This window comes from Euprymna scolopes, chromosome 1, assembly GCF_053919585.1.
Source record: "Euprymna scolopes isolate OS-2025 chromosome 1, ASM5391958v1, whole genome shotgun sequence".
Classification (NCBI taxonomy): Eukaryota; Metazoa; Mollusca; class Cephalopoda; order Sepiida; family Sepiolidae; genus Euprymna; species Euprymna scolopes.
Window position 1 is genome coordinate 184,624,771 of NC_136482.1, and position 19,306 is coordinate 184,644,076.

General features: G+C 33.6%; 1 protein-coding gene across 1 annotated transcript in view; it reads right to left on the bottom strand.

Annotated features, from left to right (window-relative positions):
- LOC145278223 (ubiquitin-conjugating enzyme E2 G1-like) overlaps positions 1-19,306 on the bottom strand; it is a 65,486-nt gene that overhangs the window by 3,738 nt on the left and 42,442 nt on the right. The window contains exons 2-4 of the mRNA XM_080130513.1: positions 13,799-13,898; positions 2,857-2,954; positions 2,571-2,749 (exon numbers count right to left, since the gene is read on the bottom strand). Coding sequence (XP_079986639.1) covers positions 2,571-2,749; positions 2,857-2,954; positions 13,799-13,898 — 377 coding nt within the window. The remainder of the gene's footprint in view (positions 1-2,570; positions 2,750-2,856; positions 2,955-13,798; positions 13,899-19,306) is intronic.

Sequence of the window (19,306 nt, forward strand, 5' to 3'; positions counted from 1 at the left end):
TATAGTTTAAGGTCATATCCAGGACCCCCATTGACGGACTTTTACCCTCTGCAGGGGGGGCAGTCGGCGTATTCTAATGCCCCACCGACAGGGCCTTGTCTCAGGAAGCCAATATCTTCAGACAGTCTGATCTGGTAGCACCAGTGAATGTGATTGTAAGAGGAGTGTGTGCCAAAGTGCTGGAATGATTGTATAGTAAATTGCATTGCGAAAGAGATCTATGATCACAGGGTAATCATAAAGGCATGAAGTTTTTAGAAAAAAGAATGTAAGCGGTTAAACATGTGTCAAACAACATCAAACAGCAAGTTCATATGGATAAGATGCAACTAGGTTTTATACGTATCAGCACAATTGTTGTCAAATCCATTATTAACCAACTACAGAAGAAATATGTTTGTGCAAACAGAAGACTATATGGCATTCGTGGACCTGGAGAAAACCTTTGACAGAGTTCCTACAAAGATGCTATGGTGGACAATGTATGATGAGGAGTGGCTTGTTCATCTTGTATAATGTATGTACATGAACGCTAGTAGTAGAATGCAGATGGATGACATAAGTTCAATGTGAAGGTTGGAATTTATCAGGGATCCGTCTTTAGTTTGTTACTTTTCATCATAGTCTTGGTTGGAGGAACTCAAGATTCCATTGAAATGAGAATCACTATGGTGATGATTTAGTTGTCTTTGCTGAGTATTTGAAACAGTTTAAGGATTAATTGGAAAGATGAAAACATGGTTTGGAGGTCAAGAATTTGAGGATAAACTTGCCTAAAACTAAAGTAATGGTGTATGGTTCTAGTTTACAATTCCTAATAGACTCTGGTATACACATGTCATGCATGTTGGATAGATATTAGGTACAATGTAACTTGTGCCGATTATTATAATAGTTTTTTATTATTATAATAGTTTTCTTATAGTTTGACAAAAAATGCAGTGACATAAAAGATAAATTAGTCCTAATCCTCAACTTCAAGAGTAGGAGATGCAGAGGGCAGGCAAATACTATTGACGGTCATCACTACAAAGAGATTGCACTAGATGATAATATCCTGAATGACTTTTTCTGCTACCTAGAAGATATGTTGAGTGCAGGTGGTAGATGTGAACTTGGTGCAACCACAAGGGTGAAAGGCAGCACAAACAAATTTTGTGAGTTGTTGCCTTTGATGGCATTGTGAGCCACCTCTCCACATCTGAGTTAAGTTGTAGAGCAGCAAATGTTGATTCCTCAGCCAGTGGTCTCTTGCAGGACTACAGCATAATGGCACAAACACATTAGGTTGGAGGATTTTCTGAAAGCACGAGATTTGTTCTGCATAAAGTTAATCTTAAGGATGAATCGCTTACGCTGGTATGGAACGCTCAGACTCCTCAATAAACCATTGCAGAAGCATGGATGTCTTAAATCGCAGGAAGATTGACCGGCCAAAGAAAATCTTGGAAGCAAGTGATTGGACGAGACCAGAGCTGAATTAAAAAAAAGTTGACCTGCTGAAGTGGAGAGCGAGTTCGTGTCACATCAGAAACTGCCTAACCCCTAAACAAGGGAAAAGTGAGGTTACATGAAAATTAAATCATATGGTATTTCTGGATGAATAGTTAACATAATCAAATCTTTCTAGATAACAAAAAATCCAGGTTGTCATCGATAGCTGTACGTCCAAACAACATGACATTAAGGCAGGTGTGCCTCAGTAGAAATCTATCCATAGACTTATTTTACCTGATATTTGTAAACGACCTCCCTGATCAAAATTGTGTCCAAGATGGATATATCTGCTGATAACATCACGCTTTGTAATAGACATGTTGCAAAATAGGTGAGCTCCCTCTCGTGTGCTAGAAAATTACTCATGCCTGAGAGCATCTTCTACTTCTACAAAGCCACGATTCACCCATGCACAAAGTATTATTGCAACATCTGCGCTGGTGCATCTACCACTGTTTTCTCACTCTTAAAACAGAAGTCAATTCTAATAGGTCCTGCATAATCGGACAAGCTCTAAGCTCCGTCTCATTGTCAAAATGTTGCATCCCCGTGCCTGTCTTACAAGTACTTTAATGGAATGTGCTCTGATGAACTTATAACAGCAGCTATTGATGGTGTGAGACTCTCAAAAAGCCCCCCCCCCCACCTCATCAGAGGTGTGTCCAAAACAGAGAGGGGTCATTGAATTCCTGGCAAAAGTGTATTGAGAATGGTGGTGACTATGTAGAAAAATAAATTCTTGAGCATAAAAGGTTGCTTGTTTTGATGGTACCACTCCCATCTTCGTAGCTCCTCAACTTCTTGGGTTAAAAAATTAATCTATGAATAAGAGGCTTTACTTTTGAAATGACACTCGTAGCTCGCGTATAATGATAAAACAAAATCCGCTATTAATGATGAAAAATACATTACTAATACCCTGGGGTAATTCTGTTCATTTTAAATATAATCGAAAAGATGAACACCTTTAAATCTAACATTTACTTAGAAAAAAAAAAGTCGATTTTTACAATCTGACATAAAAACCACCTGCAGCCTTCGTCACCAAGAGATTTTTTTTCCCAAGAACTTACAGCAGCTTCCACATTAGCTGGGGATTCATCATTAGGGTCTGCAAGCATAGATATCACACTGACTAATATAGTCTCCACCGTGTGCACAGGCAACCAACGTTCGGACGCTTTCTCATAGCCAAATTTGTCTTCTCCAGGTTCATGCAAGATTGAGATGCAAACGTTGCCATCTTTGTCGACTGGAAAAAGAAAAAAAGAAAATTGAAATAAAGCAGCTGAAATAATAAAAAGGCGATAAATTTAAATTTAACTTTTTTTTTTTTTTTAAGAATCAAGTGTAACTTACTATTTGGATGCCAAATTTCGGATTTGAACGTCATTTTTGGTGGCCTAAGTGGATATTCTTTTGGGAAGACCAAATGGGCTTTAAATAAACCCTCCTCGCTAAACACAAGAAAAAAGAAAAATTACAATTAAAAAAAAAAAAAAAAAAAAATTTTTTTTAATTCAAAGAAAAAGTTGATCATTTTCTACTGAAAGAAAAACAAATCAACACAATTTCAAACTAGACTTGATCAGAAAATAGGAAGATGACTACTAGGACTTATTCCGTTATCAAATCAATAAAAATTTATTCAAAACCGTTGTTGAAAGTCATTCATCTCAACAGCATCTATTAGTGTCAAAGTTTAACATTAGCAATAACACTAATAAAGAGGAGTTGAATGAAACGTTTCCAGCAGAAATTTATATCTAAAAAAAAAAAAAAAAAATGGTTTTGTTTAGAAAAATACAATTTTTTTTTTTTTAAATATATAGATTTACATTTTATTAACCTGTTTTTTTAACAAAAAAAACCAACATTTAACAAATATTGATTTAACTGCTTTAATAAATCTACATAAATTGAATGTATTTATCTTCTTCCCATGATGGGATGATGCGACACAAGCACTCTAGAGGAAGAGCATTTTAGTCTGCAAAAAATGTCAGGGCAAGCCCATCAGCATTCTCCAATAAGAACACCTCAGGCGATTAGCAATAAACTAACTCATTCTGAAAGAGAGAAGGCAAAACCTGGGAGAGTGAACCTCCTAGGACTGTACAAGACAAGAAACATACCACAGTCAACAGTGAAAAGGTCATTTAAAAAATGGCTTGGACTCTTGATTTTGGTGCCGAGCGAAAAAATCCGTCTGAACTATATGAATTGAATGGATTGATAAAATAACTATGACTGATATCTAAAATCGGAATCATTACATTGACGGTTCTTGTTAAATCATTGAAGTAACGTAGAGCCTGGTCAGTATCAGATGGGTGACCATTTGGGAATACCAGATGCTGTGTGCAGGAGGATATCCACACCTCCCTGCAAGAATTGCAAAAACCTAACATTGTCATCTTCTCTGACTGGGATATACATGTAACTGGAGACCGCTTGTGAAGTTTATACTCCCATGAAGCTTCCTCCTTTGGAGGAAGGCAGTTCAACCTACCTAGGGTGAGTGCTGCTTCAGCACAATACCATTTTCCTTTCAACAAATATTTTCACATTTTGGTCACAAAAATTGAACAAAAGAAATAACGTTACAACTTGCTGTTTATGAACTGTTTAAAAAATTCAAGTGCAGAATGGATAAAAATAATAATTATTAAAACTTTCAATAATAAAGGTTGATTTTAAAAAAATATCCACATTACACAGAAATGAAGGGGGAGCATAAAAATTTATTCAAAACCGTTGTTGAAAGTCATTCATCTCAACAGCATCTATTAGTGTCAAAGTTTAACATTAGCAATAACACTAATAAAGAGGAGTTGAATGAAAAATAGCAATACACATGAAAAAATTGAAATAGCTTAAAATATTTCAATATTGGTATACATAGAAAGAGCTTGATGAGCTAAGAAAGAATCTTTTTAAATTTTAAAAATCTGATTAAAATTAAGGAAGTTATGACTCTTTTTGTGCCTCACATGTTTGGATATTTTCCCCTCTTTAAGGCCATATGTGTTTCGTCACATTTTTTACACTACTTTTTCAGTAAAATAGTCATATCTTTGTTAAAACACAAGACTAAGCAATGGTTTCCAAATAATCTGCAGTAAATGCGCATAAATATGCTGCAATTCCTTAAAATTGCCATGTATCCATAAACAAAAAAGAAGTTGGAGAACTCAAAGTTCAATTGTAATGTAATTTATGTACAAAAAACTTGAATCTAAACATAGGACCATTTAAAAATGAATATATTGCAATATTTCTTTGGTATTATTGTAGATTAACACCTTCTGTTTAACCCCACCCAACCCCTTCTGACCACCCCCTCCAAAATGTGATTTTACCTTTTTAGGCAATTATGTATGAAATGCCATGAAAAACTTTAAATTCTAAAATAATTTGTTTATCTTTCATTAATGTAAAATAATTCCCCATTACAGGTCATTCTAGCGTTTTAGGGCAGTTAACTGTTTTTTTTTATGGAAGATAAATCCTGTATGCTTTTTGTTTCATTTTTTTTTTTAAGACGATTATGTGTGGTTTTAAGAGGGTTTCTATGCAATGAGAATATGGGGAGGGTTGCCATTCGGACTTTGAATTAATTGTAGGGGTAAGGAAAATTATGTGTGAACATACTGAAGACTTGACAGAAACAAAAACAATATTAGAGGGAGGGGCGGTTAGTTTCACAAAAATTTAATGTAAAATAATTCACTATTTCCAGCATTTTAGGACAGTTAACCAATTTATTTTTATGTGCATTTTTCTTTAAGGAAGGATCTATTTTTTGTTTGTTTGTTTGTTTGTTTGTTTTAGATGCTTGTATGTGGCTTACAGAGGTATTTTGTTGGGGGGGGATTGCCACTCGAACTTAGTGTTATTGTTAGGGTTAAAGAGTGTTTTAGGAGGAGATTTGCCGCACATAACGTTAGTAGATGGGTTGCTAACAGTATTTTTTTTTACTATTTATTTTTAAGTCATTATCAAGACTTCAAATATTTAAGTGTCAACTAACTGACATTTGTCTTGTTCTCAGGAAATGCTCAACAGTCAACACTATTTGTGCGTTTGTATTACTTGCCAAAGAGGTATGAAAAAGTTGTCCAAAAAATGAAAAAATAAAAAAAATAAAATTATAACAAATGTTATGCAAAGCATGTTTTTATTTAATGTAACATGTTTATTCAGCTCGAAAAACAGTGTTTACCAATGTATTCAAAAATTTAAAATGGCGGCCGACTATCTCTTTCACACAGTAAGTTTGGGAAAATGAGTTAAAAATAAAAAAACTAGACAAAATACTGTTAAAAATCCGCCGAATATATATCCGCGTATGTCATGGTAACATATATTGAGCTAGTTTCTAACAGTATTTTGTCTGGTTTTTTATTTATAACTCATTTTCCCAAACTTACCGCCTCAAAGAGAGAGTCGGCCACCATTTTAAATTTTCGAATACATCGGTAAACACTGTTTTTCGAGCTGAATAAACATGTTACATTAAATATAAACACTAAAAACATATCCAGTTAGGTAGAAAAGTAACTTATCTTGCCTTTGATAACATTTATTTGTTATATTGTTTTTTGACAACTTTTTCAAATCTATGTGTATAGTAATACAAACGAGATTTTCATACATCTTTTGATTTTGAAAAAAACATTTGTGGCTGTTCGCAGTAAAACATTGTTTTAATTCGCTGTTCAAAACTAATTTAAAGAATAAAAATGCATGCAAGCTATATATCTACAAAAGTTTATTTTGTTTTTTTAACCATGTTTTTAAATTTGACGAGAAATGTGAGAAATTGCAACAGATTCATAATGCCGAATTGGTTGGGATTGTTGTTATTATACATTCTGAAAACCGAATAGTTCTAAACTAATGTTATTCTGATAACAAAATAGCTCTCATTAAACAGAAGAACATTTATATTCATATTTTCATGTTTTTCTTAATTCATTTGTGAATAAAAATTAAAGAACGCGTGTTGTTTATACTGTGCTGTGACTAATACTACAGCTGCTGCTGCTACTAATACTAACTTAATTTGACCAAACTCGAAAAATAAACATTTTTTTCGGGTAGGTCCTTTTAAATTATCAATTACCGCGGTCCTACTCAACATAAAATAATACTTTTAATTGATAAAGAATGATTTATTTACTAGTGGGTGTCCGATGAAATTTTTTTTCAAAATGTTCGATACTCGTCATATTAAAGTCTTATTTTTAACACAACAAAAAAAGAAGTGGTCAAAAATATTTCTGACACTTGACAGTATTAAGATTAACACCTCTTCTGATTGGTTTCCAAATTTCAGAACGAAATTCTTCATACAATCATAGTACAGGCCTTTAGAAAACAGAGAGGGTCATTATAAAACCTTACCGAAAACGCCATTTTATAACGTTCACATTTTTATCACTTTATTTGCTTAAAACTCTTAAAATATATAATGTAAACTCATATTTATTAATTCATTTGAAAGTATATTCATTTTCGAACAAAACAGTAGTAATTTGAAGACTTGAAGTGCTTTGGTTTGAAAAATATGGCTATTTTAGTAGAACTACCTTGAAATCTGTAATTATCCAAAGCGTTTTTTTCGTCCGTGTGTATTACTATGAAAAATCTAATTCTAAAAAAAAAAATGTGAAAATATTAAATTAAGCCTGATACTAAGAGCATGGCCATCGAGATTAGAGCAATCAAAAAAGAATTAAATTATTTCCATTGTTTATTAAATCAATAAATAATGGAAAAATACTTTGCATAGTTTACAAATAAAATTTTCTATTCTAATGTTTTTTGAGTTTTTTTTTTACCATAAAGTTTAGTGGAAAAGTTGGTTGTTTTTTTAAAATATTATTTAATCAAAGATTAATGCAACCAAAAACCTTTTTACAAAACTTAAAACAAAACTATATTATCTAAGTTCAATTGTACACATTCATAACTTATAATAAACAACTTATCAGATTCTTTTAAAAAATCAAGGTCACAAAGACATTAATTATTATATTTAAAAGACATACTAAATAAATAAATAAAACTCTTGAAAACAAGATATTTTTAGGTAATGTCCATTCTTGGGTGCATAATTGGTACAAAAACATTTTCAACTTTCAGGGGTATTCCAATAGTAATGCCTCCTATTTTTATTTTTTTTTTAATTCCGTTTGAATGGATCAGAAAGGATTGCAAATTGCATTGTTATAATGACTGAACTTTGGCATCCATGACCTGATTAAATATGGATTAAATAAAAGATTTTTTTGTCTGATGGACGAGCGTCAGCAGCAGAGACGTACTATTTTTCTATGCAGAAAAAACTGAATCAACATTCACCGGTGCCCACTGAACGTTTACAAAGCTGATGCAGTTAATGTCAGCACAATTAAGAAATGGGTTCATTAATTTCAGAATGGCAACAGAGGCATGAATGACAAAGCACACTTCAGATGCACAGTCATTACATCATCGCTGGCAAAAGTGCATTGAGAATGGAGATAAGTAGAAAAATTATTTCTGAAACACAAAAGTTTACTCGTTTTAATGATACGATTTCAGTATTTGTAACTTTTTTTTTTTTTTTTTTTAGTTAAAAAATAAAAAATAGGATGCATTACTTTTGGAATGAGTCTTGTATTAGAGAATGAAATATTGGTTATAAAATAATGTTGACGATAATCGCAGGTTTTAGTCAGAATCTATTCAAGAAATTTCTTTTTCTTAATAAACGGTACTAATAAAAAAAAAAAGAGGAAATATTGAGAAAAGAAGGTTAATGGAGGCTTTCAACAGATAATCTCCAGATAGGATTGCCTTCTGCAAGAATATAAAGCATTGACAAATTTCAAATAAAAGTTGATTTTCTTTGTAAAAAAAAAAAAAAAAGTCTAAGAAATGTTTTCTTCCCATATTAGTTTAAATTTTTTAATAAAATGTTAAAGTAACTTTTGACTAAAACAAAACAAAAAACAAGACAACAAAATATTAAATTAATAAAAAATTATTAGCTAGGCGTAGAGGTCAAATCACAAGGAGTCGACCTTCAGTGGTCGATCTTGTTTCCTGACTAGGGCAATGAACGCCATTTTCCCCACTCCCGACACATCCCATCCCCTAAACTGGGCACTTGGGAGTGCTTGAATACCATAATGCCAGTACAAGTAGATTGGGTTGACCATCGTCTGATGGGTTGAAAGTACCGGATAGACAGTTCCTGGCTGCTGTTCCCGCCTCATAGTACAGGTGCCCTAACTCTTTGGTAGCGCTTAGAGCGGCTGCTCCATCAACAGTTGTATAATATCGGGTTATTTGTAGTGCCATGTCGCGCATGGAAAGGGATCCTGCACTCATCCCTGGTGGGCTATCCCAAGGCTACAATCCTAGTAGATGGGAGGACAACTGATGGTCTGCTTCTCAGGAAAATCAGATCATATGGTATCACTAGAAGAATACATGACAATTAAATTCTTCTTAGATAAGAGAAAAATCCAGGTTGTCCTTGACAGTCGTACATCTAAACAATATGATATAAATGTGGGAGTGCCTCAGGGGTCTATCCTGGGACCTCTATTATTCCTAATATTCATAAATGATCTCCCTGACAAAATTGCCTGTGAGATGGGTATATATGCTTACGACACCACACTCTATAACAGACACGACCGGAAAACAAATGAACACACATCTAAAGAAATGGCAGAAGCACTAGAGGATGACCTCCGATCTGTAGTGGAATGGGGACACAAATGGATGGTCACATTCAATGCTGCCAAGACTAAACTCATTTCCTTCAATAATTACAAGAAACCTTCTCTACCACTAATAGCAATGGCCAATGACTCTTTATCTGAAAGTACATCCTTTAAACTCCTCAGCCTAACGCTCTCAGGAAACATGAGTTGGAACAATTACATCGAGAGTATCGCCAGGACCGCTGCGAAGACGGTATGTTCTCTCTACCGTGCTAGAAAGATACTAATACCTGAAAGTATCCTATACCTCTATAAGGCCAATATTCGCCCATGTATGGAGTATTGTTGTCATATTAGGGCTGGTGCATCTACCACTAGTCTCTCGCTCCTAGACAAGGTTCAAAAGAGAGTCGCCAATCTGATAGGTTCTGAACTGTCAGCTAAACTTCAGCCCCTGTCCCATTGACGAAATGTTGCATCCTTCTGCCTTTTCTACAAGTACTTTAACAGTGAATGCTCTCACAAACTGCAAGCACTTGTGCCCCCTCGACGTAAATACCCCCAACAAACCCGACAAGCAGCTAAATCCCACCCCTTCACAGTAGAGATCCCTAGATGTAAGAAAGCCTTCTACTCCAGTAGTTTCTTCCCCAGGACAGCTAGACTTTGGAATTCCCTGCCGAGTCCCTGCTTCCCCAACTGTACTAACATGCAGAAGTTCAAGTGCAACGTGAACCAACATCTTGCTGCCCAACTCCCTACACAGTACCCCTGATGCCCATGTCCCTGATAGTAGCCCCCCCCCCTTACAACAAAGTTGCAATATGCCTTATTTGGGGGTGAAAATGTAAAAAAAAAAAAAAAAAAAAAAAATTAATGTGTATCATTTTTAATTCTTCAGACTACTGTTCTCATCTTGAACGATATTCTAACAATGTTTTGGACGATGTAAACTCCGAGCCTCTTCATGTGTATCTTGTTGAACTTTATAATCTGCATGGAATTTCAGAGGGAACTTTTTATTTAATCCACAGGGATGGTATGCTCTTGTTCCATCAGCCTAAACCTGGTAGAAGCCTTACATAATTTGCAATTGTATTATCATCACTCACACAGACGATTGAAACTTCAACTTCCAGAAAAGTGTCACAACAGAATTTTACTTAGTACTTTATCCGTGTAGCCAAAACATTGTCCGAATAACGCTCAACATGAGAACAGTAGTTTGAATCATCCAAATAATCAATGCTCATCTCAAAAATTCAAAAACATAAAATTTTATTGATTCTGTCAAATTATCTTATTGGTGCAACCAAACTTCCAAAATATTTTCATCCCAATAACCATAATTTGACCATTAGAAAGATTTTATTTTCAACATTATCTCCAATATAATTTAAATCTTTTTTTTTTTCCGAAATAATTTTACTGTTTTCAAAAATTTCACAGACCAATTCCTTAAGAATAACCCTCCTTACACTGATGGAACATTAAAAGTACCAAAGGTTTCAAACTTGCATAGTTCCGTTTTGAAATGTATTCAAGATGTCATATTCAAATTTCTGGAAATTTGTTGACTTTTGATATGTTATTCCTCATGGTTTAATTAATGTAGGATGCAGAGATGTAGAAATTTCCAGGTTTATATCTGCAAGCACGTTAAAAACACCCTCAATCTTTATTAAAACAAACATCTAAAAGAAGGAAAACTCTGATATAAAAATAAACAAAAAAACTTAAGTCTATTGTCTGCTCTGTCCATGGCATTTAAGTGCACTGACCGAGATTAGCAGTTGTTCCAGAAAGTGTGAATGGTTCTACACAAGTGTTCACCACTATAAGCAGTTCATCTGTGTGGATTTTCAGACAACTGTATAAACCTCATATGTTGAAATTAACGGGAGAATCCTGTAAATTGACGTAGTCTACATAAAAAAAAAATAATTAACAGTTTGAACTTTTGAGAGAGACTAAAGACTGTCTCATTAAAATATATATAAGATCTTGAAAATAAAACCTTTTCTATATCTATCTTCCTATGTGGCTTTCAATAGAAGAAAAATTCAAATCTTTATAAAAGAAAACCCAATTATACATTTCAACATTGTTGTAAGGAAAATACTTAATCATTTCAGTTTTTTTTTTAAACAATATTATATCGGTTTTTCAGCAAAATAAAAAAAGAAAATTATAAAGATGTAAGAGAAAATATGATCAGACATTAATTTCTAGTTCAAGTTTCAAGGGTTTCTTATTAACTCGACCCCATGTTATAATTTAAATAGAGTAGAAAGTGGATGTTGGGTTGACTTTTGGCAGCCGCATAACTCACTTCGCTTATTTTGTCCTTTAGTCCTCACATTTCATGTTTCTGACAAAGATGAAAGAATTGCTGTTTTCTAGATCAGAATCTATTCCATCTAACACATCAAGTTTTTAACCTTGAAGTACTAAATTTTTTTTATCTCCTTACATCAAGTAATTTCATTCCTTGTCTGGATCGATTTCCATAAAAAAAATATATAAATTTTCTGAAGTTTTTGAATTTCTTTAAAAGAGAAAAACAAAATAGTACATTTATTTTTCAATATCAATAGTTTTACTCAGATGAATAATTTTATCTGCAAAAATCGATTTTTTGTTGCTTTCAATTTAAAAAAAAAAATCAAGTTTGATTTCTACAAGTAGAAATGCAGTCTCATTTTGGATACATTTTGGGATAAGAAACATGAATCAAAAAATCTTTTTTGAAAGATAGCCATTTTTGGTGGTTAGCACCGCAAAAAATGCTAAAGTAGCCATTTCAGGCTAAAATCGTTTAAAAAAAAAAAAAAAAAATTGTAAATCATCTCTCCTCCTTTGCATGTACTCACCCTTAGAATTATATTTAAATGGCTTGTGTAGTAAGAACATCATAAATAACTTTAAAAATCAATTCATATTGAAAATCTCACCAAAAGATACAAAAAAGGTCAAAATTTAACAATTTTTCAGTAAATTTGTACACATTATTGTAGTAAGCACTCACTTTTTGGTTTCTCCTTATTCAAACTCAACAAAATCAGTCACAATGAGAGATTAACCAATTCTTCTTAATAGTCTGACTAATTACATTCGCGAATTACAACCATCCCGGGTAGCAAAATAGTTGCTATGCCACTGGTTACATTGTGGATTGAGGAGTATGGTACAATCACCGAGAGGGATTCCAGACTGTTCTACTTTGTCTACTTTGCATCGATCGCAATTCTGACTTTAAGTGGAAGTATCCTATAACAGAGGATATGACATAAGCCAAGAGTGATCAGATTTTGCTGTGTGAAATGGATGGAGAATGGAACATGACCTTGAGAAATAACGTTTTCACCCTGAAAAACCATGCAAACATTCATACAAAATTTTCCAAAGCCATGCAAAAATGAGGAATAAAGACTTGAGTTTTAATCATTTGATTACGTTTTCATTGAGTCCTATTACCTTACTTATTAATCTTGCAAACCTTTCAGGATCTCAAGTAGTTCTTTTGTGCATTTCTACAGCTTTTATCAACAGGTAACGGAACTAGAACTTGGCAAAATTGACTTTGAATATTCTGCATTCATCTACATTTAAATCTAGTGTAAGGCGCTATTGCCAACTGAGCTATTGATAATGGTGATACCATCACCATGTTGGATTTGAACCACTCACTGTCCCTTAATTCACCTTAAAATATCTGATAATAGTGTATGATTTTTTTCAACATTTCAAATTAAACTAAGACTGGCCAGGAAAGGTTTGCAAACTTTATTTCCAGAAATTTAACTATACTTGTATTAATATTCATAGTTTTCTATAGGTTAGTATTTTTGATTTTCTGATGATTAAGTCTTTCTTGTCTCATGCTTTCAGTTATCTTAAGGGAATCGGTTGGTTTCTATGACTAACCTGCTGTACTGCCGTCTGTTGAAAGTACGCCTAAATGTTGATAGTGATTGAAATGGTGGCAAGGGATAAATTTTAGGGATTCTCTGTATGCTACAGACAAATCTGGGTCAAAATAGCATGAAAACCTCCAAAAAATTCCATTTTTTAATTAAAAATATCCCATGAATAATATCCATGAACACAATTTTAATATTAGAAAAGAGAATCGATCAATTCCAAGCACATAGAATATCATTTATCTACAGAAATTAGCAATAGTTCCTCATTTTACTCTGAAATCCCAATTTTTGTCAGTTTTTTGGAGTGTTAACCGTCAAAAATTTATTTTTTTTCAAAAATTCCTTTTTAATCTTACTCAGGGCACTAATAGATTTCAAAAATAAGACTGCATTTGTGAATTTGAAGATAGACCCTATTTTCGACCCCATACAGCCTACCCCTACTGCAAGCATTTTTTTTTCAAGTTGCTTCAACTGATAAAATTTAAGTTTCTATCAATTAAGATAAACAAGAAAAAAAAAAAAAAAAAAAAAAAATCAATTAAATAAATGTGAACAACAATAAGAAAAGGTGTGTGGGTGAATCAATTAATCCAGAGGCAAAATAATTGATGTTTTACGATTGATTTGTAAATAATTTTGTCTACTCACAACAGTGTGTCTGGAGGACCGATGATGACCACTTCCCAGCGATAAATGTCATCGTCTATGAGACCAGCAGAAAAACCTTCAACTGGGTTTTTCATCAACTCTAAAAAAGTAAAATTAAAAAGAATAAATGAAGTCGGTTTTAATGAAGTTGTAACAATAATTTTCATTCAGGCAAACATAAAATACAGATAAAAACAAGTCAATAAAAATGTTGAAAATCTTGTATAAAAAATCCATCTATAAAAGAAAAATAAAAAAAGCTATGACGTAAAAAATAAGTAAACTGGATACAAGTTCCTTTTTTAAAGAAAAAAAATCTTTTCATCCAAAAGAGAAAATAATTTTAGAAATTCCACATCAAAAAGGAGCAAAGAAAGAAAAAAGTCCAAAGCCAAAGCATTTTTGTGCTTAAAAATTGAATTTTGGTTTATAAAACTTACAAATTTAAACATTATATATGTATATTGAATAAGAAAATTAAAAAACTTCCTAATTTACAATTTCTTAGAAATTAAAGAAATATATTAAATGGTTAACTGCCTAAAATACTAGAATGACCCAAAAATGAGTGATATTTTTTACATTTATGTGCAAAATTGGACTAACTTAACATGTTAAATTCTTTTTTCTGATAAATTTTTTGGCAGGTTCGCACATAATCACCTAGAAAATATAGAACTCCATTTTTATTTTAACAGCCGGGGAGATGATTCAACAAAGAGTGTTAATTTATAATGTTAAAAAAATGTTAACAAGTGAAAGATCCCAAGTACGTACGTGACAGGAGAAAACAAGAAGTTTTGATTAATCAAAAGCTTTTACCTCCTCCTGTTCTTATTGCTTGCTAGAGAGAAAGATAAGAGAAAAAAAAAAATAGAGAAAAAGCAAATGGACAATGGGGAGGGGGGGGGTTAAAGTAAAATCCAGTCAAATGACAGAATTGTTTGGCAGGAATCAGAAAAGGCAAATTTAAGTGGAAACTGCTTTGTTTAAATATAGATAAACGAATCTGAATTTCATCTTTTCTAAGTTACAACAAAAAGTGAATTCTGCTATATAAAAAAAAAATACAGCTTCCCTATTTTATATATTAAAAAAACAAAGCAATTTGCAATAAACAAAGCTCTCCCAAGAGTTCATGCCGGGGAGAATGGCCCAGGACAGAACCAAACTTAACTATACCTAATTTATGTAAAATATGTCATGATGTACCTAGCATTTCCCAGCTAGTATTTGGAAAAAAAAAAAAAAAAAAAAAAAAAAAAAGAAGCATAGCATCAAGACTTGACAAGGTCAGTTTAATGCGGAGGGAAACCAGCCCTCTGCGGGCACACTCTACAAGAACACAAAAATAACTGAACAGAATCGTCAGTATTCTCTGATAGTGGCACCTTAAGTGACAGGCAATAAACCAACCCCACCCAAAACTGGGAGAAAGGCCTCTTCAAACTAAATCAAACCATACAACAAAGGATCTGGCAAAAGACGAGATAATTCCTAGATTGCCAGAATGATGTCAAGAATTCTTCAGGATGGTATGACAAACTAGAAAAAAAGAAACAGTGAATTTACAAAACTAGTTGAATAAAAATTAAAAAAATAAATTTGTTTAAATTAGTCTTTCCTGTTAAAAATATTGTTGCCTCCTTTCTCTCTCTAGCTGTGGATTAAATAATATTAATGCTTGTGGTGATATTCCCTATGAACTATTCCAATTGTTTCATATTACCTCCAACCATTAATAAACCGAGAGAGCAGTGGAGACTGTATAAAACAGGAGGAAGAGGAGGAGGAGGAGGGGGGATTCAAGCAACATAGAATGAGAGTAAATAAACACAAACTTAGCAAGAAGTTTGTGACCTTATGAATAAATTGAAAATTACGGCTAGAACAATTAAAATGGAATTTTTTTCAGACATAAAAAGAATCGTAACTTAATCTCAAAACCAAGGGGAATATTTTCACATGTATTTTATAGACTAGCCCGGCATTGCCCAAGTGTTTGAAGGTGTGTGTTGAGCAAAAAAAAAAAAAAAAAAAAAGTGGTAGTAGGCTTGAACCCGTACCGCAAAGGAGGAAAAGAATGTTAAAAAAAATGTGACATCTTTGCCGTTGCGTCCATCGCCAAACCGGAAGTGGCAAAGGTTAAAATTAAGGCCAGTCGATTGAAAAAAGGGTGACTTTTGAAAACATCAACAGAAAAAGCAACCCCTCCTTGTAGAAAAATGCCCAGTTGAGGATGAAGGAATTAATCTTTTTAGCTGATTTTTTGATAATTGTCGTCTGAAGGGTCGAGCTTCAAGACGATATCTTGTGAAAATGTTGTTTCTGTCAAAAGTTTTAGACATACATACATTTCAACAGACAGATGAGATTTATATTATAAACTAGCAGGGGTGTCCGGTGTTGCTTGGGTGTTTGTCGGTGTGTGTAGGAAAAAAAGTTTTGGTAGGTAGATAGGTAGGCAGGCTCAAACCCAAAGCCTTGAGGCGAAGGCGGAAAAGAAAGTGATAGCCTGATCACTTACCGCGATGCTACCAGGGCAAAAGAAGTGAGAATGGTTGAAATTAAACGATTAAAAACTTAAGTGAATGAATTCACACAGGTGCGTAAATTTAATGAGGTCAAACATCACGCCATAGGAGAATGAAATCCCGCACTTAACTTTCGCTGCAAGCCAGTTTCCCTAAGATGTTGGGGAAAACCACCTAAAAAGGGGAGTGTCCAAATGAATAGCAATTGTCTGATATGACAGGTTTTCCTTGCATTGATCAAAGCTCATTGCTTTTCTGGACCTCCCAGGTTTTCCTTGCATTGATCAAAGCTCATTGCTTTTCTGGACCTCCCAGGTTTTCCTTGCATTGATCAAAGCTCATTGCTTTTCTGGACCTCCCAGGTTTTCCTTGCATTGATCAAAGCTCATTGCTTTTCTGGACCTCCCAGGTTTTCCTTGCATTGATCAAAGCTCATTGCTTTTCTAGACCTCCCAGGTTTTACTTGCATTGATCAAAGCTCATTGCTTTTCTGGACCTCCCAGGTTTTCCTTGCATTGATCAAAGCTCATTGCTTTTCTGGACCTCCCAGGTTTTCCTTGCATTGATCAAAGCTCATTGCTTTTCTGGACCTCCCAGGTTTTCCTTGCATTGATCAAAGCTCATTGCTTTTCTGGACCTCCCAGGTTTTCCTTGCATTGATCAAAGCTCATTGCTTTTCTGGACCTCCCAGGTTTTCCTTGCATTGATCAAAGCTCATTGCTTTTCTGGACCTCCCAGGTTTTCCTTGCATTGATCAAAGCTCATTGCTTTTCTGGACCTCCCGGCACCAGTGCCAGGGAAACTCGTTTGCTACAGATTCAGTTTCGCTTTTATACTGATAAGCCAAATACACATGTGGAGACCAAGAAATAGTGCGAAAAAAGCATGTAAAAGTCGCTCAAATAAAAGGTAGACACAACTTCATTTTGTAAATCAGAGATATTATAATCTAGGGAGTATATAAAAGATTGTAAGAATTAGTGACCCCCACACTCCCAAGAAAAAAGCCTTTGCCGGACATACACAAAAACGCACACACAAACACACATTTTCGCTTTTATATTATAGACAAGTGGGGATGCCCAGCTTGCCGGGGTGTTTGGAGGTGTAAAAGAAAAGAAAAAAAAAAAGGTTTTGGTAGGCTCGAACACGAAGCCTTGAGGTGAAGGCGGAAAAGAAAGTGATAGCTTGATAACTTACCACAAAAATTTAATGAGATCAAATACCATGCCATAGGGGAATGAAATTCCGCACTTTGGCTACAAGCCAGTTTCTACGTATTTGTCTGTTTCCCCAAGATGTTAACCAGCTCCCTACAAAAAGGGGGGGGTCCAAATGAATAGCAATTGTCTGATATGACAGGTTTCCCCGCATTGATCAAAGCCGATTGCTTTTTGGATGTCCCCAGCGGGAAAGCCAACGAACCGACTTCGTTTCAATTAGTTTCACTTTATTTATACTAAAAAACCAAACAAACACTTGGAATGATGGGATAGCATGAATTTTATAAAATAAAAGTCGCTCAAATAAAAGGTAGACACAATCTCCTTTTGTAAATCAGATATTATAATCTAGGGAGTATATAAAAAGTTCTAAGAAACAGTAACACCCCCCCCTCCTGCCGAAAAAAAGCCTTTGCCAGACATACAAAAAAGCGCGCACACACACACACAAACATTTTTGCTTTTATATTATAGATGATTAAAATATAGGGTGAAAGCCTTAGAGAAACAAACATTGATTAACTCAGTTTTAGTATTTTAGTTTTGCTGTATTATGGCTCTTCAGTGTGGCTAAATGTGGGAAGTGTTTCACGTTGAAACTCAAAACCCAATTGTTAACCAAGCAGCTGGACTTGGACTATTATGCTTACTACAAAGAGAAATTATGATGCTATATTTAAATGTGCACTATCAACTGCATAGAGAGTCCAATTCATTAAGAACTAAACAATATACAAAAAGCAGACAAAATATTTGAAAAAAGTTTTGCAGTTATGAAGCAAAAAATAAAAATAAAATACATTTACAAAAGCACATTAATTGACGATTACATTTTAAATTTTTCGGGAACATTGAGTTAAAATTATTTTAGAAAAAAGTTCAGTTTTATTTTCATTTTTTTTTTTTTTGCCAGTAATTGAGGATTATACCCAGTGACAATGTTTAAAACACTTGTCAAAATTATTTGAATGAGAAAAAAAAAGTTAAAGTCAAAACTTTACAAAATCAATGATATTTTAAACATCTCCTCCTAACCAGATCCACCAACAAATAGCGATCTATAATAAACAAAATCCATTGGAGATGAAAAACAAAACAAAAAAAAAAAACACTCCAAAGATAAAACCAACCATTTCTTGGCAGAGAATCTATATATTAATACTGTAGTACCTTTAATATACATACATATGTGTCACGGGTTTCAGATTATAAATTATTCGATCGGGAGATCCTATTTATTAAAAAGGAGGATGCAAGGTGATAACATCCTACAAACATTAAATTAGTATATAGATACACTAATTTAATGTTTATAGTATCATCTTCTATTCTCCTTTTTAATAAAAATTATCTTCTATTTTAATAAATAAGATCTGCTAATCACCAAAGGCGCAATGTAAAAAAAAAAAAAAAAAAAAAAGAGGTCGCTTTTAGACTGTACATGAAACAAAAATATACCTTCTTGGTTTTCTGGCTAGGATCCAAGGGTAATATCTGTTCTGTCTAAAGATGGTATAATGATATTGTGAGATTTCCGTTCATTCTGGATGTCCATACAATGGAAATATGTCACAGACTCCTATGAGGATATTGGAAATAAACTGTAATAATCAAATATAATGACACTACCCTAACCAGATTACCTTGATAAATACTTTTACAGTTTTAATAAAAAAGCTACAATAATATCGCGGGATCTCCATTCACGCTGAACGTCCAGCAGCAATATATTATATATGAAAGATGCCACT